General features: G+C 49.3%; 6 protein-coding genes across 8 annotated transcripts; 2 read left to right on the top strand and 4 right to left on the bottom strand.

Annotated features, from left to right (window-relative positions):
- Positions 1-7875: 7875 nt before the first annotated feature.
- LOC128271475 (protein FAM177A1) lies at positions 7876-9285 on the bottom strand. Of its 3 annotated transcripts, none has more exons than XM_053009028.1 (3): positions 8896-9285; positions 8271-8662; positions 7876-8180 (listed from the first exon to the last, which is right to left on the bottom strand). In XM_053009028.1, exons 1-2 carry the CDS (start codon positions 9085-9087, stop codon positions 8318-8320), a joined length of 537 nt encoding a protein of 178 aa, XP_052864988.1. In that variant the 5' UTR covers positions 9088-9285; the 3' UTR covers positions 7876-8180; positions 8271-8317. The 3 variants fall into 3 exon arrangements, with proteins under 3 accessions (XP_052864988.1, XP_052864990.1, XP_052864987.1); XM_053009030.1 differs by having other exon boundaries at positions 8284-8662; XM_053009027.1 differs by having other exon boundaries at positions 7876-8662.
- A 137-nt stretch (positions 9286-9422) lies between these two features.
- Positions 9423-9879, bottom strand: LOC128271476 (uncharacterized). The gene has a single exon (XM_053009031.1). The coding sequence runs from the start codon at positions 9798-9800 to the stop codon at positions 9486-9488; it is 315 nt and encodes a 104-aa protein (XP_052864991.1). The 5' UTR covers positions 9801-9879; the 3' UTR covers positions 9423-9485.
- Positions 9880-10716: 837 nt separating this feature from the next.
- Positions 10717-13015, top strand: LOC128274849 (ribokinase). The gene is made up of 4 exons (XM_053013175.1): positions 10717-10911; positions 10991-11542; positions 11621-11774; positions 11854-13015. The coding sequence occupies exons 1-4, from the start codon at positions 10853-10855 to the stop codon at positions 12064-12066; spliced, it is 978 nt and encodes a 325-aa protein (XP_052869135.1). The 5' UTR covers positions 10717-10852; the 3' UTR covers positions 12067-13015.
- Positions 12163-16472, bottom strand: LOC128274847 (uncharacterized). The gene is made up of 3 exons (XM_053013174.1): positions 16189-16472; positions 13394-16096; positions 12163-12621 (listed from the first exon to the last, which is right to left on the bottom strand). Exon 2 carries the CDS (start codon positions 16088-16090, stop codon positions 13487-13489), a length of 2604 nt encoding a protein of 867 aa, XP_052869134.1. The 5' UTR covers positions 16091-16096; positions 16189-16472; the 3' UTR covers positions 12163-12621; positions 13394-13486.
- A 907-nt stretch (positions 16473-17379) lies between these two features.
- LOC128275617 (26S proteasome non-ATPase regulatory subunit 8) lies at positions 17380-18635 on the top strand. Its single transcript, XM_053014179.1, has 3 exons — positions 17380-17576; positions 17644-17819; positions 17889-18635. Exons 1-3 carry the CDS (start codon positions 17478-17480, stop codon positions 18400-18402), a joined length of 789 nt encoding a protein of 262 aa, XP_052870139.1. The 5' UTR covers positions 17380-17477; the 3' UTR covers positions 18403-18635.
- LOC128275616 (DNA repair protein XRCC1) lies at positions 18441-21697 on the bottom strand. The gene is made up of 5 exons (XM_053014178.1): positions 21575-21697; positions 20127-21494; positions 19331-19419; positions 18751-19257; positions 18441-18687 (listed from the first exon to the last, which is right to left on the bottom strand). Exons 1-5 carry the CDS (start codon positions 21623-21625, stop codon positions 18531-18533), a joined length of 2172 nt encoding a protein of 723 aa, XP_052870138.1. The 5' UTR covers positions 21626-21697; the 3' UTR covers positions 18441-18530.
- Positions 21698-21863: the final 166 nt, after the last annotated feature.

Raw genomic sequence — 21863 nt, 5'->3', positions numbered from 1 at the left:
ATCGGGGATGCACGGTCCGGTCCCTTGTTTACGGCCGTGTCTTGGCAATTTGGACGAACACGGTCGGAACACGTTTCGGATCCCCGGGAGAAAAATCTCCGGCCAGGTTGTAAATTGAATTGTAAATTGGTCAGCAAATTGCCGGCCCCCGGGGGAGATTTATTGATCGTCGCGCGGTCCGGGATGCCATTGACTTTAATTAGTGTCCTGCTGAGTGGACGATGGCAGAAGAAGAAGTGTTTCGCTTCGTTAGTGCACCCTAGAGAAAATTTGGGAATTAATTTTCAATTCTATTCATTGGGGAAGTGCTGCAAGTTTGTGGTTATGTAGCCGAACGCCGAAGCATAGACATGACGTTGGTTTAATACTGAGGCGAAGAACTATTCTCAATTCATGACATATCACCATTCCACAAACTGTTGAAGATAGATTACTCCGTGACATGTTACGTTCGTTCGCTAGGTTTAGAGAAATTAAATGAAAATTGAAAACTCACGCAGAATTACAGATCAGACTCATTTCTAATCCTATAGAGGGCTTGTTATTCGTGTGAGGTACGAGAAATTGAAATTTTGCATTGCTATTGTTACAGGTATGTTCGCTGTTTCGAGCACTGCTATTTCTGACCAAGAATTTAAGCTTTTAAACTATTTTAATAATTTTGTCTCGATATAAAGTTTGTTTGATGGATATTTTAGTCTCGATTACTTTTGTTTACTATCCTCTGGCGCGATCCTTTATTTCGCGTATTCTTTATCTCCTGATAGATACCATATCACTCGACGCTGGTTGCAACACTACATCGACTTCTGCCCGGCCATAAAGAGATCTCTGTTTTTTATACAAAACAAATTGAACGAAATTATTCAAATCGTTGCTGGGCCACATGGTAAATTACTAAACACTAGAAACATACATCCATCAAAATGTATGAAATATATTAGACCAATCTAAACACCCAGCGAACGACAGCAGTCAGTAAATTTCAATCATCTTACGATCGCAAGACGGAACATTCGATTTGCATCAGCATTCTTTAAAAAAATCAATTCTTTTAATTCATATTACTTACATCAAAATTGTTGAATTATTACAGGTTGCTCACCTTAATTATATTCTGTTAAATCAAACGATGATCGGTGACAGAACCCTTAAACTTTGACTTTTACACGTAATGATGAATGGCTAAAATGTATAAGAAGCGCAACTAATACCGCAACCCAAGCCAAAGACTAAGACTAAGAACCCAAGAATATGAGTGTTATTTGTAAACCATTCAACTTTATAAAGTTCAATATGGCTAGAGAGCACCATTTATGGCTTTCTTTTCAAAACGAAATGGATCGGTGATAATTAAAAAATGATCGATCAATTTGCAGGGAAGCCAATTCCCCTGCTCGTCATCCGCCTCGCCTTCTGACATCTAGTTCTACCACGTGTTAATGAAAAGACGTCTTGACCTTTGCCACAACCTCTGACCCCTTGTCTGACCGCCGCTGGTCAAGCGAAAGGGACCGTCCGAACGCGTCGTCTTGAACTTTTCCTTCGTTAATCCCGAATCCTGTCCGAATCCTGACCAGAATCTTCGGGCACCGTTTCCAACTCGCCGATGACCGGATATTATCACGCGTGTCGGGTGCGGGCCTCTGTAACGACCTTTACGACGCCAAAGGACCCTGCACGGGAAAAAATCCCGCTTTTCCTCGTTGACCGACACCGAACCCTTCGGCCAGTAACTCGAAGGGAGGTACGCTAAACGACCCCCGCTCGCTCGCTCGCGTCCTCGCTTTTTGTGTTCTAATCAAAATCAGAGCTACCTCAACGTTGTCAAACTGACTGGACAGCGGGTCTGACCTCTCCCGGGGGGTACAGTCGGGTCAGAGCGTTGACCACCTCGTTCCTTCGGACCCGGGTGCGACCCTCCACGGCTCTGGCGGCAGCAGTGAATTAATTTATTCAAAATATTTTATCAAATGGCGAAATGAGGCACTGCGCCCTGGGTTCGCCCTGGTTGGCTGACCAGCTGCCAGGGCCGTTAACCACTTTAAGGACCTGCACCCAGGTATCCGCCGGTATCCCTCCTCGCGTGGCTCGCGCCTCGCAACCGTTTTGAGGGCCCTTCTAGGAGTGACCCTTCCTTCGGTCGCTCCTGATTGGCGGCCGCTCGTGCCCGTCACGAAGGGACGAGGACTACCGACCGCTGAATAAATATGTTAATGTTGCCCTCGCGACGACGACGACGACGAATAAAAACGAATTGGTCAATCCCGGAGGTCCCCGAAGGGGGTTTCCCGCTCGCAGCCGGAACGCCGGGGAAAATGGTTACGACCGGGACGGTTCCGGGACAAGAAAAATGACCACACGTCCGCCATTACTCAAACCATTTATGGCGGGGCGTACGCGTTTAATGTGTCCGTCCGTTTGAGAAATTAAGAAAATTGATTTATGGCTGGTCCGGCACGTCATGGGCCGCCGTGTGCCTCGTGCGGACCTCACGTTCCGAGGTGGCTAATGATGCGCGTATTAGATGTTGGCCGTCGGTCGGTGGCCAGTTGTGTCGTGACTCGAACCGCACAATTGTGATTAATTGATTTACAATTTATGGCCACACGCAACAGGCTCGCGTCGGGCTTGCTATTGTTTGTAAACAAAACAGCAAACAAAAGTCGTTAAAATGGCTCCCAGAAATACTCTGGAGAACACCAAACACAATCTTCCTACCACGATTCTTCACCGTGGCTTAGTTTGTCTCTGATTGGAATTTCACTGCACGCGCCCCCGTGTCGGCGGTATCGGCAAAATGGAACCCGGCATCAATACAGGGTTTCCGCCATGTGTCAGAACATGCCGCGGGTTGGAAGCCACCCAAAACGGAATTCTATTGTTTTTTCTTCCAAGCTTCCGAAGGGGAAACAAAGCCCGGCCCGGGTCTCCGGCGAATTCAAAGCGGAAGCGGAAGGTGCTTCAAACGCATCCAAACGGAAGATTCCTCCTTTTTGGATTCCCCGAAGCGGCAGCCGAAAATCCGATTGCAATCCGGTCCCGACTGTGGCACGGAACACGCCGTTTGCCACCAAACGAAATGTCTTGCGATTCTGTGGCAAGCAGCGACTGGCGGATTGATTGTGGCTTAGAGCGATCGAACACACACACACGGGAGGGCGGCAGGGGGAGGGCGGGGTCGCATGTGGGACAGTGCGGTTGTGTTTTAATAGAATTTCGAGCCCTCAGACTCCAGCGTAGACGGGAGGCAACGTTCGCGATAACTCCAACATTGCACCATCCGCAATAACCGCCGCAATACAGAAGGCATCCATTTGTGGCTATGAGTTTGGAAAATGTAATGTTAAATACCTATTTAAACAGCATATAGAATATACCGAATTAAAAATATTGTTGCTACTATCATCTGTGCGATTTTGAGCATGAAGCTGAGACCTGAGAATTTAAACTAGAATTTTGGCTTGTAGGCAAAGAGCTCGAATTCGCTTGTATTATCCTGCACTTGAGCAACGATCGCAAATATTAATTACGAACGGCTGTATGGTGCCGTAACCGACCCACGTTCCGCCATGGAGTTCAGCCGAATTTGTTTTAACTTTCGGTGTCCTGCGGCCAGCCGGCGTGGCAATCGTCCTGCCCGGCAATCGTCCTTACCGGGACCTCCCTCGGGCCGGTCTCTGCCGTTCTTTTTCAAGTTTTCATTTGCAACCCCATCCCGCGGCGCTCCGGCTGTGAGCCTTTCAATCAAACATCAAGCGGATTGCGAGATGTGTCACGACGGCGCACCATAACGCCACGTACGTGACGCCGGCAGCCAGCTCTCCCGGTCCCGGTGCCCCGGAGCCCCGGAGCCCCGGAGTGTGTATGCAGATTGTCAACGGCCGCGGCACACCACGCCAGAAAAACGGAAATGAAGTTCTGTCTCTCTCTCTCGCTCTCTCGGGCGCCGTCGGAAACCCTTTCGGAATCAAGGCATCGTACCACGGCTACCTGATAGCACCACATGTGTGCGTGTGTGTGTGTGTGTGTGCCAATCCGTTTAATTAGAGCATTCAGAGGCCCGGAACCGTGATGCCAAAATTGTGACCCAAACGCGGGCCTTCGTCACCGGCAAGGAGCCTTGCCCTGAAGAAAGTCCCCCTGAAGACCATCGCTGCACGGAAGAGACACACGGAGCGCCGTTTTTAATTTCATACCCTTCACACCCGACAGGCCGGCACAATGTGCTACACTTTCCGATGTCCTGTCCTCTGCCGGGGAACCGAGACCTGGAATCCCGTACGCAACGGCACCGCGCGAAAGGGTATCCTCGGAACCGACACACAGGTAGCCGACGACGACGACGACGACGAGGAGGATCTGGCTTCCGGGATTCGCGCATCGAATCCTTGCTCAACCGGGACATCGCTCCGGCGCTCCGGGGTAAAAAGGGTTGAATAGATGAAATTTAAATTTTTAATGCACACCACATAAATAACGGACGGTGCGGGCAGTGCCAGGACAGGCCAGGACAGGACACAGCAGGGCTCTTCTGGCGCGAGCTGGGCCGTCAGTTTAGTTCACCTTCCGCCGTCGGTAATCCGTCGATGGCGCTGATCCGGTCCCACACGATTGGGACCAGGTTGCTTTGCGTAACAATAAATTTTCCGACCATTGTTCGACCACGATCCTCGTTTTCGGTGGGTTTCGGATGCATTATGATCGGACGATACGCAATTTAGTGCGCCGAGCGTTTGGTATAATCATTCATCATGCGACCTGAAAACAGGTCAAACGCCAGACGTAGCCCGCATGCTGTTGATAAAATACGAAAAGTTTTTATTATCAACCCATCTCTTGTAGCCAGAGAGTGCCTGGAAAAGGATTCAAGTATTTGAAAAAAGAACACATTTCAAGATTTCTGAATGATTTTTCTTCAATTTCTGTTTCCTCCTTCTTGAATTTGTTTCATTCATTCCAATTTCTATTTTTATGCTCCATCGAAGTGCAATTAACCTTATGGAAAACCTTCGTATGCACCTTACCGAACTGCACACGTAGCCATCAGCTGTAGACAGCTTCAACGCAAGTGCAGCCCGAAAGTAAAATTTTCAATTCCTTCTTGGAGAGAAATAAAACTTTCTCAAAAATGGCTACACAAAAAAGGGTCACAGCATCAACAAGTAACACCTGAATCCACTCCACCGTCGCGGGGTCTCTGAACCTCTTGGCGGAATTGGAAGGTGTCCAGTACGTGCCGGCGATTCTACCTCAACACCCCTGTCTTTTTATTAGAACCCAGACAAGAAAGTCTAATAAAGTATTACAAAGATTCTTTAAATAGCACTCTCACCAACATCACTAACCGTTGAGCTACTAGAGACAGATTCGAGGAATCGACCATAGAACGAAGTGAAATTTTCGACTGCTAGTAAGGTTAGCACATTAAGGTCACCGGCTCCAATTGCGCTCATAAAAATGGCCATAAAAATCCACCACCAACCAGGTCGCAGAAACGACCTTCACGACCTAGACAAGGCGTCGAACGTCGGATCGTCCGTCGGAAAAATGCAACAGGAAAACTTTCACCCAATGAAAAAAAATCACCCCGAAGGCAACCCGAGCGCAAGAAGGGCGGAAAGCGAAAAGTTCAGCAGAATAGACGAAACCGGCTAATGATCTGACCCACTAATAGGTCGCAACCTTACGCTCCCTTCCCAAGACAGGGCTCGACACCAAAGAGGTCGGTCAGGCGACAAAAGGGACCAAAGTGAACGTAAAAACCGTTTTTATATTGAGTTTATTGGTTTCCTCCCTGCAACACATCGAGCAGATCTTCAGGATGGCAGAGAACCATGCAGGATGTACCTTAACCTTTGTTCGAAACATTAAAGTGAATGTTCAACTATTGGCGGAAACTATCATTCTCATCAACAGCACGACGCGGCACAGAATTTCAGGACGAAATGTAAATTTCGGGACACGATCCTCCGTTGCCGGTGGCTCCGGGACATCTCACGGCGGGTGAGTGCCGCCCGCTGCCGGTGAGTTCCGCGTTATCCTTCCGCGGCAAAAGGATAATGCCGAAAAGGGACGTGTGAGCGCAATGACACACACACCGGGATTCGGGGCGTGTCCTCGCACACGCGATACACGTGTGTGCGTCCGTACGAGTGTGGCCATCTCGCTCACTCGCGCTCCTGCTGGCGGTCGAACACATGCAGAGGCAGGATTTATGTGCCCGGTCCGCCGTCAATCCGCCGTTCGCGCTTAAGCTACCGATCGCCCGCACCGCGTAATGGCGGGAAAGGACAGTCCCGTGGACAGTCCTAGTCCCCTCTGCCACACACGCACGCACGCACGCACGGCCCACGGAGTACATAGCGACCCTCTGCCGGCCTGCGGACGCTTTGATTAGTCTTTGTTATCGCAAAGGGTCTGCGAACTGCCCCCTTTTCTCTCATTATGTCCAGCTTATCTACATATGCGCACCCCCACCCCGCACCTCGTGGACCGTCGGCCGTGGACGGTCACTAACTCCCACGGTACGGCTGGCTGGAACTACTACTTCCTGGAAGGCGGTCGAATTACGCCACAATGAGCAGGACGCATCGTGACCACTCGCGACCCAGCACAGGCGACCAAACACCACTGGTCGTATGTGTGCGGGCACACATGCGTGGTCACGTACCGCAGAAGTCAGTAAATATCGATAAACGCTCAATCGCGAGACAAGCGCCCCGCAATCAAAGTTCACGGCGACCCGGCGACCAAAGAGTTGAGTGAGCCACCGGGCGCCGGAATGAGAAAGGATCAACGTGTGAGCCATGGGTGCCAGAAACGTGTGTGTGTGTATGTGTGTGTTGGTGAATCGGTTGGCCACACACGGGTGCGAGCGTGCGCGAAAGAGACCACTAGCCGTGGTGCCCGGGGTGGCGTATTGAATTCACATAAATATAAAGGGATCAAATATCCTTGCAGCCGAGGGTTGTCGTCGCCGGCCTATGTACCGGCCAACGCACATGTATACACGCCCGTCTCGCCGCCGCCGCCGCCGCCGCCGCCGCCGCCGCCGCCCGTCGTCTGCCGTACACACATAATTTATTATGTGCCAAAAACTTCGACCACACCGAATCCTTACGGCAGCGGACGTCGTACGTGTGCGCAGGTGGTACATGCGTGCCAGAGCGAGGAATGTCCGCCACGGGAAAGAAATATGTGCCTGTCCCCCCACGCTCGGTGCGGGGTTGAGCACCGAGACGCGGACGCGCACCGGACATACATGACTGGTGGCCACCCCCTCCACGTGCCACTCACGCCCCGAAAGGCCAAAGGGGTGCCGAATTCGGTCGATCAGCCCGCTCCGCCGCTCCACCGGAACCCCACGCGGCCTACACGTATGACGTTGATAAATGGATTTAAACCGCACAGTAAAACCACTGCCCACCTACCGTGTTTTTTTTTTCTTCCGGCCAGCCTCAACGGAACCTTTCGGGTTTCAGCGTCTGCCGTCCACGGTCCACCGACAGGCACTCTGCCCGCAGGGACTGAAATAAATTCCGAAAGTAGTTTCCACGAAAATAAAGCAACACCAAAGCAAATCCCAGAAACTTGGGAAACTTGTCCAGCCGCAGAGCAGGAGCAGGACGCGATGCGAAAGTGCTGTAAGCGGAATGCTCCTCGGGAGGTTCCTTCCTTCCGGCGTTGGGCATCCACTGGCCGAAGCATCCCAATAATTGAATTATTGATTTTCCATACATCGCACCGTGGCATCGCAGTGGAAGCATTTGCCTGATCCTTTCGCCTGTTCGGGTGCCCACCTGGAGTTCGTTCCGGATCGCGTAGGACAGCAACGTACACGTATAATAAAAACCATTTCAGCCGTTTGTGTTTCAAGTCTTTAAATATATTTTCATGAGAATTACAATCCGTTGTGCCGGTTAAACCTACGTTGCTTCCATTCATTCAAGTTTCTCCAAATAATATACGCTCCTTATTCGTAACGCGTTTTAGAATGTAAAACATTTGAGATAATTTGTAGTTCAACTTGTCTACTTTGTGCCGTTTCGCCCGCGTTCAGATTCCGACCATAACTGCCCCAATAGAAAATAAATAAATCGTGTCCTCTTACATGCGTATGCTAAATTTAATTCTTTGATATTACTTCCGTTCGCGGTCCGGTACCTTTACTCCGCTTGCTAATGAAAGCATGATGTTCGTTGTGATAAAAATACAAAACAAAAAACACAATTAGTTTCAGGGGGGGTCCATACCTTACAATTAACAACCTCGCAGAACAACCTCACTGGGGTACTGGGTCAGCCGGGAATATTGTTTAAAACTTCTGAATTTCATTTTCGGTGCACACTTCCGTGCTGGTGACCGGTTCAGGAGTGTTCGTTTCCACCGGGGCTTTCACTGCCGTTGGTGCCTGTGTGACGCTGTGACTGCCGTCACCATTTTGTGCACGATTCTGCTCGACGAACGTTTGAACCGCGCGCTCTTCGGCCTGCTGTTCGGCTTGCATCCGTTTGAATTCTTCGATTTCGTAGCTGTATTTCGGCGTCGTAATACCCAGGAAAGAGGCCAGTCCCTCACCGACATAGTCACACCCGGCTAGGACCGAGCTTCCGAGCTTGCAGGTCTTGTAACGCATCCAATCGGTCCACTTCATGGTCGACTTGAAGAAAAAAAAAACCGTAACGAGCATGGAAAGAAATTTGAATTTCAAAACGGCAGCGATGACAGTGCCCTCTGGTGGATTGTATAGCGAACTATCCTCCTCGCTGTCAAGGACGGGGCAAATAAACAAACTACGGTCACGGTTGCTATGATTCAGTTTCGTCGCAGATGGACTTTTACGAACCATTTACCACAAAACGACGCTCGATTTCTTTCTTTCGCAATACTCACCTCATCTACGGGAACCGTTTCGGCACAATCTACTTGATCGGCCTCGTCATCACTGAACTCCTCGAGCGTACCGTCGCTAAAATGGAGAACCCGCTTCGGAGCCCGCACTCGCACCTCAACGTCCTTCTCGTTTTGAATGAACGTATCGGACGCTTCGGCTTTGCTTTTCAGCGGAATGTCCACTTTCGTCATGTTGGCCTTTAGTTCGGGGTGGTGTCCGAATATCGGTTGAAATGGTTTCGCTGCACCTCAGCACAATTTCCGTCGCAAACCAAACAAAAATGTCCCGCTTCTGGTCAGACAATGAACTCTGCTACGCAATCCAAAACGACTAATGGTTGTCAACAAGCAACAATGCACACTCAAGGTCGGCCTGGTTGCCAGACAAACAAAATCTGCATCGGCACAAGTTTTTAGCGCAAAATAAAGGAAAAGTTAAAATTTCCCAGGAAAGGAAAGCAAATTATGTTAGTTTTCAACCACTTTTTATCGCCTTTCTTTCGCCCCGTTCCACTCTTACCAATCGAAACGATTAAAGGTTCTCAAACTATACTGTCTACTGTACGGCTCCGGTTTCTTTTTATTTACATCTAGTTTTTGGCCGATGGCTGCGGGATCCGGAACTTGGACATCTCTATTTCGGCCTCGAAGTAGCTGGTTTGGTCGTAGCTAAAGTATTCCGGCACCTTGTACTCTCCGTTCCGGTCCGCACCGGGGCCAATTGGGCCGTCCTTCTTCATAACACACCGCGAACTCAGCCCAGGAACGTCGCCAGACGGAGCTGCCGGTGGTGTTCCGGCGGATGGTGGAACCTTGGAACCAGCAGCACCCGAAGGCTGGCTGTATGCTCTGGTGGCCACCAGACGGAGAACAACGCCGTTTTTCCACAAGGCCTGGCGAATCATCGTGGAAAACTTTGCGACCGCTTAGCTCAAAACACTGATTACCCAACGAGAACGACAAATATGTCAAATTATGTCAGCTGTTCGCATTCGCTTGTTCGAAACACGTATTCCGGGGACGAGCAACACTTCTTAGTTCAGTCGCAAGCGTAACAGTAGCATGCTGCTGCGTTTCTGTTGAACTAAATTCTAAGAAAAGACAGTCGCTAGCATAACCTATTGAAAGAACAAAAAGCATAAAAAGAAAGTCGAAGTGAATTTCGAAACCAATTTCTGCTTAAACATTTTTCTTATTTCCTGGCGCGAATTACGTAGAAAGTTCTGAGTAATATTTTTTACGTATCTTTTCATATTTTACGTATTTCTTTCACTTAATAAAAATAGTACATTACTAAAATCCATTATAAGCCACAACGCCGTCGAAAGACAAAAGTAGGGAAAATAATTTAATTAATAACACTTTTAAACAGAAGCGATTTGAATGCTTTTTGTTTGTATCATTTTGAGATCAGCAAAGCTATTCGATGATCACTGTGAACAAGGTTACAAAATGCTTTGATCAATTGTGCCGAACCGAACCCGTGCACGAATTGCTCCTGTTTCCCTTGTGGTCGCATTAAATTGTTTAGTTTTCCCTTTCAATCGAATCGAACCGAATTATGAGTAGCAATTATTGACCCATTAACAACAATCATTTGGGAGGTTGATGATTTACACCAACACTGTTACACCTTCGGAACCCGTAATCCATTCCGTTTTATCCATTCGTCCTGTGTCCGAATTAATGAATGGTGGAAGTACACAAAAAGCACAACAAAAAGATTTTCCGTCGGTCCGGTTTCCTCCCGCGCGCGATGAAGTTGTTTTGAAGAAACGCTGAAACCCTTTACCTGCAAAAGATACAAAATGTGTCGCGAGTGTTTACTTGTGTTTAGCGTGTTACCGATAACACCACCGTGTGCGATTGCCGTTTGGCCGTGTTATCAGCTGTTCTTGCTCGACAAAGGATCGCATTGAGAAAATCAAGATCGCAGGTGGACAACCGCAACCGCGCAATGTCAGCGTACGAATTCGACGTCCTGGTGTTTGGTTCGTGCATAGTGGATTTCATAAGGTTTGCATCTCGGTGGCCGCCGCCAGGTTGGTTGGGGTGGAATAATTCGTGGTTGCGTTGTGTTTTCCGGTCCCCGCAGCTATGTTCCCCGGTTGCCGAAGGCCGGTGAAACATTGCACGGTACCCGGTTCGCCACCGGGAACGGTGGTAAGGGCGCGAACCAGTGTGTGGCCGCGGCCCGACTCGGTAGCCGAGCGGCCATCGTCGGCAAGCTGGGGGATGATGTGTGGGGAGCAGCCTACCGCGATGCGCTCGCGGCCGAAGGCATCGTCGTGGAGAATGTCGAAATCGTCCCCGGTGAGAGTACCGGCATCGCGCAGATCAACGTTGCTGACAATGGCGACAATCAGATTGTGATCGTGACCGGTGCCAATCGGTCCCTCGGAACGGCCGATGTCGCCCCTCGCCAGGCACTGTTCCGTCAGGCACGGATCCTGATTTGCCAGCTTGAGACACCGCTGGAAGGAACGATTGCGGCGCTCGGTGCCTTCGAAGGTATTTCGATACTGAATGCGGCCCCGGCACCGGATCAGGATTTGCCCGGATCGGTGCTCGCATTGGCGACGATTTTCTGCGTAAACGAAACCGAAGCCGCACAGCTGACGGGGATGGCCGAAGTCAGCGACATCGCGTAAGGACTCGGTTGGTCCGTCGTAACGGAACCCACAGGTCGCTAACTGGTGGTGTTGTTCGGCCAATCCCTTTGCAGGCAAGCGAAAGTGGCAGTGCTGCGCCTGAGAGAAATGGGATGCCGCACGGTGATTATAACGCTCGGCGAGAAAGGTGCAGTGTTTGCGGAGAATGGCAGCACGCAGGTGTACCACGTGCCAACTACCAAGGTGACTAAGGTGGTCGATACGACGGTAAGTACGAGGCCCGATAACGGGCTGGAGTCTTTGATTAATCCGGATCGAACGGTATACTTCTTATTGGCCGTTAAAGGGAGCTGGGGATGCGTTTATTGGTGCGTTGGCTCACTTCATGGCCCAATCTCCTGACGCAGCGCTGGCCCGCTGCATTTTTGCAGCTAACCACGTTGCAGCATGGTCCGTTCAGAAGCCGGGAACACAGACCAGCTTTCCACGTTTGAGCGAGCTGGACCTTCCGGGTGACGGTGATCTGGCGGCCCTGCCCGAGCAGTGGGAACTGGTGTGACGAAGCATTTACAAGATTACAAGCATAGTCGGAACGAGCCATACAGTTGTGCATTACAGGAAAAAAAATCGCCAGACGGGTTTTGTCTTTGTTGTCTATTCACTAAACTATACGTTACGGAACATAAAGTTCTTTATTGAAGTCGATTGAATTTGGTGCAATCTAACAGGTCCAAAGCTTAGTCCAAACTATAACGGATGTCAATGGTGACGGTGTCTAAAATTACGGATTAGATCGTGATTCCCATCCCCGGGTGTAGAGTGTTGTCCTATTTACAGACTGCAGACCGGAACCGCTGGGTGTGGTTTTGTTGTAGGTTTGTGTGTGTGTGTGTGCCTCCACACATTACACCAAACGCTGTGACCATCCGCGGTGTGAATAGTACACGTATCTGTAGAACAAAATTACTGCCCGCTATGCTTCGAATTGATAGATTGATAGTCCCCCTCGGCACAAAACGGCCCGTTTTGAGCAAGAGCACGTTGCGCTTAAAAATCATTTCATTTTCAATTTAATCATTTGTTGAACGATAAGCGCAAAGGGGCTGCACGCTTTCTGAAACGAATCAAGAAAAAATTACAAAATTTAAATTTAAACAATTTCACTCGCAAATAAATATCAGTTCAGAATCAATGTGCAAGAAGAAAATTAGGAATCGACATTGTTCCTCTATTATGCACGCGCGTAGGGTTACCAGCGTGGTCGCACGGGCAAGGTTGCTACAAGATGGCGCACTTTTTGTTTGCATTATAAATCCTATTTGCCATCATTTAATGATGACAGACGCATTGTATAATGCGTCGCGCGACATCATCAAAAAAACTGTAACTCATCGAAAGATTTCTATTGTGACGTACTAAAACCAAGGTTGCTAGATAGTTGTTTTAGGCTGCTAAGGTTGTTGGATGATTTCAAGCTTCCATTTTCGATGCTCTTGACCCAATAAATCGTGCAATACGGAACACGCACTCTACGGTAAGATTAACGCAGCAACCTTCCTGCGTGTGAGGTTTTATTAATAACTGTAGCTTCCCATTAAGCTTTAATTGTTTGAAGTAACCATCAACAGCCGTCTGAGAATTATTCAATTTCTCTAGTCTTTCTGAGAAAAAAGTGTCAGTCTTTTTTTCTTACAAATATTTGCCATGACATTTGAACATTTGCCCATGTTTTGCACTTAGGGAGTTCTAGGCGTGCAATGAACTTCCCCTTTAAAAGGGGCTGAAAATCAAAATTTTGTCTTTTGGTTGCACTCCTTGCAGTCAACTTAATTATCCTTATAACACCACATATCCTCAAATGGTGGCCCCCGAAGGGCTATATTTACCTTTTTCATTTGTACAACCTACACGAACCGTGTAGGTAACACCTCTAGGGTATATAACGGCCTCCTTCCTGCGTCCAACTCCGTGTGCCACCATTAGGTCGCAATGCCTCTGTTACTACTATTGACGACGATACGCTTGGGAAAGACACTGGCGTCAAACGAGCGGCCGGTCTGAGCCACTTCAACGCAGCTATTTTCCACGTCGATGAAATCCACGATCGTCAGCAGGGTTTCAATGTCTTCGAGCGTTTCGAGCAAGACCGGCGCTCCCACCAGCCGGCAGCTCTGACCCTCGACGTTGATCATGTACGTGTCGTTCCGGAAAATGACCGTTCTATCGTACTGCACGTTGAAGCGCCCAGGGATGGGTGCCTTCCGACGGAACATAATCCGGTTCGGTTCGAATTTGAACTTGTCGGCTTCCGCGATCGTATTGTCCTGGACTGCACCACAAAAAATCTCCTGCCCTTCGCCGGCCGGCGTCTTGCGGCGCTCGAGCACCGTCCGGAGTGACCACGCGTCTGACGGCAGCTGGATGGTGGATGCGATATTGCCAAGCCCAATCATTGTCAGCGCGAAGGTTGGTTTCTTCACCAGATTGCCCTGGTTCTTGCAGCTGATCACGTACCACGTTTCGTAGCACGTGACTTTCTTCTTCTTCACGTCCACCGTCCGGCCGGTTGCCGCCGGTTTTTGCACTTGCGATGCCAGCGAACGTCCCGCTGCCAACGGTGTCGACGTTGCTGCCGATCGGGCGAACACGAGGCTGCCGGCTCCTGGTCGCAGTGCTGTACCGGGACTTGGGACAATGCGTTTGGTGGGTGTGCTGTCGGTGGACGAAATCAGTGTCACGTTGTTGTCCGGATCGGTGAGATCGATCGAGTAGTGATTGTTGGCACCACTGGCGGCCAGCTTCGACTGTGCCTTAGAGACTGTGCCCAACTTCATGGTGGCATTCAGTATCCGTGGTGGTTGATTGGGTCGTTTCAACGCCAGTCCTCTGCCAGCGCTTAGCCGACCATCGCCAAGCGAGTATCGCCCGTTGGTGCCGCCTTTGTACAGATTGTTGTTTGTTTTGTACCCCCCGGAAAGATTCTCTTTGGCCAGTGCACTGGATGTGCCTCGGCCGCGACCGCGACCGCGGCCACGACCGGACGGTGTCACTCGCGGCCCTACCTTGTGGATGGGAGAGAGGATGCTCTTTTCCAGGACCTCGTCGTAATCGACATCCTCAACCTGTTTGGCACGCGCTGCCAATGCTTTCGTGAGCATTTCCGTCTTACGGCGCACGTCGCGCGGCTGTTCCAGTACGATCGGTCTCTTCCGCTCGAGGATACTCGCCACCAGCCGGTTGTTTGTTTTGGGCTGGTCGTCCGCATTGGTCCCATCCGAGTCCTGCTCCTCTGCCTCCTCATCCTCGGCGGGCTCATCCTCTTCGTCCTCTGCTTCCATCCGACGTCTCAAGTCGATGGAACTTTTCGATTTCTTCTTCATAATGTCGTTCACGTTGACGATCGTGATCGTCGGTGACAGGGACTGTTTTTCTCCCTGCTGCTCAGTTTTTTGCGTTACACGTGACTGTCCTGGGCGCATCAGTGATGAGAATGACCGAGTACGCTGCAGGGCTCTACGCTGTTGGTCTTTGTCCTCTTCCTCGTTGTCGGATTCTGTATCGTTGGGGTCATTTTTGCTACCCTTCACGCCGTACGAACGGCGTAACATTCTTGTTCTCTGCTGACTATCCTGCTGGCGGCCTTCATCGTCTGAGTCCGACACGGGAGCCGATTTTCGCTTCAAAACCGCCCCGCCACCCAACTTGTGCTTCATTCCCGGTAGCAGCACCTTGGCCACGAACGGTGAGGCTGGCTTTTTGGGCAACGGATGCTTCCGAGGGCGGCCACGTCTGGGTGGTGAGGGTTGGAGCTGGCGCTCCGTGCGTGAGTCGCTGTCATTGAAATAATCGTCCTCATCTTCGTCTTCTTCCTCCTCCTCTTCTTCTTCTTCTTCTTCTTCTTCTTCAGTTGTGCCGTCAGCGGTTCTGCTCTCGGTGCCTCGCATCCCGCTTCCCCGTCGAACGAGAACCGTTTTCTCGGCCATCCGCATTTTGTAAGCCGCCGGATTGAGGACCTTGCGGTAGGCATTCAGACTGTTGCCATCATCAGACCCCCTTTGCTCTAGCTCCTCCATACCCAGATCGTCCTGGTCGGCAGAGTCTGTGTCCATCGCATCCATGCTCATGTCCAATCTACGCCGACCATCACGCACCAGCGATGACCCCAGAAGACGCGATTGGCCCATACTGAGCGTTCGCATGTCCATTTTCTTCAACACCTCTTTGCGCAGATTTTTCATCGGTTCCGTTCGCGGAGCCAACAGATTTTTGTTCTTCGGTGGTCTTCCGCGGCGTTTTACGACACCCTCGGATTGAGGCGTAGCCGACCTGAGCATCGCCCTGCGGGCCAACAGTTCCTGACGCAACTCCTCGTCCTCCTCCTGATCGTACTCCTCGCCGCTTACTTCGCTCCCTTCGTACGTATCCATGCTCCTTGTTGACATCATTACCATTTCGTCGTTCTGATACTTAGGGTTCGGCTTAATCGTACGCCGCGACCTACCGGCCGTGAGTGTTTCCACGGGCAGCTGTGCCGGAGGTGGCCCCGTAACCGACTCATCAACCTTCTTTTTCATTCGTGGCATTTTCACCTGCGAAAAAGTCGGTGCGGAGAAAACGCACACTTAGCTTAGTTCGATCTGTTTGTCACTTGTTTGCTACTCGGGATATGCAGAACACTTACCTTTCCTTGCGGCCCTGCCTGCTGTTACGCACAGTACAGAAAATGGGCCTGAACGGCTCGAACGAAAGTACTCGGAAATACTTGCTTCTAGATTTTGTTTTGTTTATCCTCTCTGCCACTGCCGTCGACAGGCACGACACAACGGAATGCGACGATGGGTTTTGACTTTTTCCAAAAACGAACGAGCGTGTCGTGGTGTGTGTGCGGAGCGCGCGCTGCCAATTATTTGTCGCCCCTGCCAATGGCTATGTGTGTGCGTGCGAATGGATTATATTCGCCCCTGCAACCAATTTTTGGCTAATGACGGAGTTAGTTCACGCGCCAATATGTATTTCACTATTTTCCACCACTAAGCAGAAATAAATTCTTCACTCTATGCGAACAGCGTCGCAATCAAATTAGCTGGTAAGGAGCGAGGAAGCTTTTCAGCATCTTTTCGCTGCGACACACAGGGTCGATACACTGGGCTGACTTCGGTTTTAATAAAGGCGCATCACCATCTCATTGCTTCGGGATCGGGATAATATGGCTGCACAGGCGAAAACTTTTGCCAACTCCACTGTTTTCACTATTTATTGACCCAACGTACGCTGGAAGAAAGCCTTAGAATGCAGTTTTTCTCGGTGGCAACTGAGGCGCAATCCTAACGCAATGTTACTCGTACAATACTGACGCTTCGAAATCACAGGGCTTGACAATCTTGACAAGACTTTCTTGCGTCTGTCGGACGAGGTGTAGATATGCCTTTGAAGCTTTCAAGCGGCACCGACGCTGTAAAATCGACCGACGCGGCGACGAAACGTATGAAAAAAACTACGCACACCACCAGACTGCTCTGTTTACGGAGCTTGCAACGCCACTCGACGCCAAAATACCAAAATGGCGGCCACGAATGCAAAACGACGCCACCCCGTGTGTGCCGCTGCAAGAAGCTATTTTTTTAACCGTTACTCTCTGGAATGAACTCTCTTTAATTGGGTGAACTCTCTGGAATGAACTCTCTTTAATTGGGTGAACTCTCTGGAATGAACTCTCTCGAATTGGGTGAACCACCGATCGAATTGAATACTTCATTATACCAGTCGGTTGGATTCAAGGTGCCGCTGTAAACAACGACGTGTTGACATTTCCTTCGATGTCACGATGGGAATGACATTTCAGTTTTAGCATTTCATTCTTCTCGCTGTTCGTTTGCTCGTCTCGTACCACCGAAGAGAAGAAATACCTTAGTGCCGAACATTGGCTGAAGTAATCCCTTCGACAAACTGTTTTAGTCACCAATCTCCGAAATGGATAACACCGTTGCGTTGTACAAGCAGCTCAAAACGGAGTGGACCAAAAGCCCGATCAATCTCAAACTATGCGGAACGATCCTGGACAAGTTGAAGGTGTGCCCTTTTCGGTTCGCAATGGCAAATTTCAGTTTCAATTCATGCAATATTGGGCTTTTTCCAGGTCGCTCTGGTAGGAATGGCGTACATTCCGACCGGAAACACCCCCGGCAATCAGCAGGAGCTGCTTATCGCAAGAGATGTCCTCGAAATCGGCGTCGAGCATAGTATTGCCACTAAAAATATCCCAGCGTTCGAGCGCTACATTCTGCAGCTGAAATGGTTCTACTATGACTACAAGTAATTATCAGGTTAGATATTGTCCATTGTTTGTTTCGCTTCACGCGCCCTTTTTTTTGTCATCCTCAGCACGCTGATTGGCGAGTCGAAAAACAAATACCAGCTTCTGGGGCTAAACTTGCTCTTCCTATTGTCACAGAACCGAGTGGCCGAGTTTCACACCGAACTAGAGTTACTTCCGGCAGACATTATACAAACTAACCTGTTCATCCGACATCCTCTTGCGCTGGAACAGTATGTAATGGAGGGGCGCTACAACAAAATTTTCCAGGCTAAAGGTAACGTACCGGCCGAAAGCTACAATTTCTTTATCGACATTTTGCTACAAACGGTACGCAACGAAATCGCCGTGTGCCTGGAAAGCTCGTACGAGCGCATCTCGCTGCAGGAGGCCGCCAAGCGGCTCAATCTCAAAACGAAAGAGGAAGTAAAGCAGTTTGGTGAGAAAAAAGGCTGGAAAATGAGCCCCGATGGTTTCTATCACTTTGTTAATGAATTGGCCAAGCCCAAGGAACCGATTCCGTCACAGGAGTTGGCCGAGCAGGCCATAACGTACGCTCGGGAGCTGGAGATGATCGTCTAGGCGTGGAGATGTTCAATCACGAACACATAACTTCGGTCTGATTGTATTTTGTAATCGGAATAAAACCATAGCGTAACAATTAACAAGAACGTTAACACTTTCGGCCAGCAACGATGCGATCAGCGAAGTTACAGTAAGTAGCGGTTGACCGGTATGAGGCATTCCATTTCGTTGCATTCGAATATCCACAGAGGTTTCACTAGCTGTGCTCCACTCGTAGCCGGCAGTGGTCGTTTTCTGCGGGAAATTATGTACTCCACGTTGTTTGGGGTGTTTGAAATAACTCTGAAAGGCAAAAACGACTTGTTTCATCTCATTGTGTAACGATTGAGTAATTTCATTTCTCACCCTTTGTAAGACTGAATGTACTTTTTCAGCTTCATAGTATCCACGGCCCCTACATCGTTGTCCAAGAAAAACGTTTTGCCGTTGAAGAAATCTAAATCATTCCTGGAATCTTCGTGGTTTGAACCCATTTCTTCCTCGGTGCTTATTTCATACGGAATGGGGCAAGTTGTGGGCTTATCATCTTTCTTTCGTTCCTTCACATCTGCATGCCCATCGAGCTCAGGTTCCGAGTCGCTTAGTACCATCGGTTCCGAGTCGCTCAGTACCATCGGTTCCTCGGTGGGACTGTGATTACGATCTTCGCGGGCTGTCGCTTCAGGTGGGCGCAATGTGATGTCCACAATCTCATCTTCCGAATCGGACATTTGGGCCTGTGCCGTATCTAGAGCAAATTTACGCCACGAAAGCTTGCGCCGTGAGGAGTAACACTTTTCGATCCATTCTTTTTTGACAATTTTTCCTTGTCCTTGCACCTGATTGTACTTCGGAGTGTTTTTATAGGCACAGCTAACGATAAAATACACAAATATTAGATCGTTTTTGTTACTACAGTATCCTAAATCGTCGAAAACTCGCTTACATAAGGTGCGTACACGACGAATCCCAATCCGGTCTGTACTTTGCGCCCATTGCCAACGCTTGGCTTCGAATGGTTCCACGGTCTGGATTCTGTTAGTGTAAGAGATGCCGGAAAATAATTGACTTACATCATAGTTAACATTGCTCAATAAATGAAAAAGACAGGCTAAAGACGGGCAGTTTATATTTACTATGGCTGACGCTGAATTGCACGTGATTTCGAAGAAATTTTATCGGTATTTCCTTAAGGCACTCAGCTACTATACGTGCCAAATGAACAGAGGTAATGTGTGAAGCTCGTGGGTTTAAGATTGTTTTTAACTAACATTTAACTCTTTGTTATGGGCTCACCAAACTAGCGTGCACCATGAGCGAATTGCAGGCGTACGTTTTTCTCAAAAGTGGGAACACGCTTTCCGAGAACGAGCTGAATTTACTGGCCGACAAAATTGTGCCCAAACTCGTTTCGACCGGCATAGCTACTACAAGCCATGGTGGCTTTTACCGTTTGTGCGAGTTGTTGCGCTCTGTGACCGACGGAGAAGCATCGAAGCCGGCAAAATCGTCAAAAAACCGTTCTTTCAAAAGAACGAAGAAGTTACATTTTTCAAATGCTGTAACTGTTTGGAAATTTGATCAGGAAGAAAGTGGAGCAACGCCGACCGAAGACAAAAGCAACACGTTAGAGGCACAATATGCTGGCCAAAACTCGCACCATGTTCATGTTCATGATGATCTGGATGATGTTTCCGAAGACGAGGAAGGAAGCAATTAAACCGCACCACGCAGTGACATACCTGTATTCCGCTAATAACCAAGACTACATCCTCGAGAAGCTTATAGAAAGGTTTGTAGGTTACTCGTTTACTCTCCTCCCTGGTCGGGTTTGTCTCCCTGGCAACGTATTTGGTTTTTTTGCTAGAAGGTGGTGAAGTTTGTTTCCCATTGCCAGAGAGCGATGGAGGTCGTTTTTCGGAAGCACTCTGCCTAACAATGGGCAACGGAGACATGCGGTTGTAAGCGTAAGCGGACGTTGTAGCAACAGAATTTTCGGTTGATTTTCTTCCAGCATTGCTGGGAAAAGAATTGCGTGGACTTGCACCGCGTACTTCCAGTTTTGGTTGCAACGATTCGCTGACGCTCGAGAGTCTTTTCGATTCGCGCTCCATCGATTGACCTGTGATGTCAAGGAATTCTTTAAACTTTGAGCAGGACACATCGTGCAACTTTGAGGGCTTTTGGTCTGCCTGGGCTCCTTTCTGAAGCGGTCGTGCATTGACATCCGGTTGCTGCACGGTGCGCTGCGGAATTCGATGTTTTACTAAGCTTTCCATTGGTTCACTATCTTCCGGATCATACAGCAAGGATGCATCGTTTCGATTGTGTTTGTTTACTTTCGAGTTACTCGAATTACCCTTGTCCTCATCGTCACTGCTGCTATCAAACTTTTGGGGTTTCGGCCGGATAGTAGCCACCGATCGGATGGGCAGTCCCAACGAGGAGGTGTCCTTTTTCATCGCTTCGTGTGTTTTAGCATCGCGCAGCATTGCGGCCACTGAGTTTGTTGCGGTCGTCGAGGAAGAGCCCATTTCACTTCTCTGTTTCCAGCGTGCAAATATGTTTTTGGAACCATCATCGGAGTCGGGTGATTCTTCGCGCAACTTAAACCGCCCAAATGTGGTCAATCCTTTCGAGCTGCCGGATTCTTCTCTAATTTTTTGCTGGAATTTTTCCGGGACAAGGCTTTTCTCCCCCTTTTCGCCATTGCCACTGGTGTGCAGCGTAACAAAGGTGAGGCCATACTTGACGCGGGAATTGAACGGTTGTGTGCAGAGAACCTTCACCAAGTCCCACTTGCCTTGTGCTACCGTCGGGAGCAGGCTGGATCCGGTGAAGCACTGTACCCGATTGGTCGAGGACGAATTGCGGCTTTCTACTGTGTTCATGAATTTCGTTGCCAGAAGCAGTTCGTTGAAGGTCGGAACGCTTGGACCACTGCGCGCCACGAGCACTTCGATGAATGCGGAATGCTCATTACCGATGTCGATGCCACAGAGCTGGGCCGGTTCGTCTAGGCTGATCACAACGAACGCACACTTTTCTCCCGCTTCCCGGCACTTCCACTTTCTGTTGTCCGGCTTCAGCAGGTTCGTCGCCGGAAAGTTCTGCGGGGACAACGAAACAGCGCGTATAAAATTATGGTTCGTCTGGATCCGCTGCTGGTGTTTCTGGTTGTCGTTCTTACCGGATCTTCAGAGCTGAAGCTTTCGATAGATTTAAAATTCACTGCTGGCATCCTTTGATCTAAGAATTTCTTACCGATTTCTACCGAAAACCCGTTTATTCCTGTACTGTAAAAAGCAATCCGACGCAGCTGGGGCATCTGATAGTTGCGCCATTTTTGACAGTTTCATTTCGTAAACACCATCGATAAGGGATTGCAAGGTAAAACGGTCCAAAACCAAGAAGTTTTAAAATATTAGAAAGTTTGAATTAATTTTAGTTTGATTTAAAAATGGGAAAGTGTGAATTAA

This window comes from Anopheles cruzii, chromosome 3, assembly GCF_943734635.1.
Source record: "Anopheles cruzii chromosome 3, idAnoCruzAS_RS32_06, whole genome shotgun sequence".
NCBI classification, from domain to species: domain Eukaryota; kingdom Metazoa; phylum Arthropoda; class Insecta; order Diptera; family Culicidae; genus Anopheles; species Anopheles cruzii.
The sequence above is the reverse complement of the archived record's forward strand: the minus strand, read 5'-3'. Positions and strand labels throughout refer to the sequence as shown.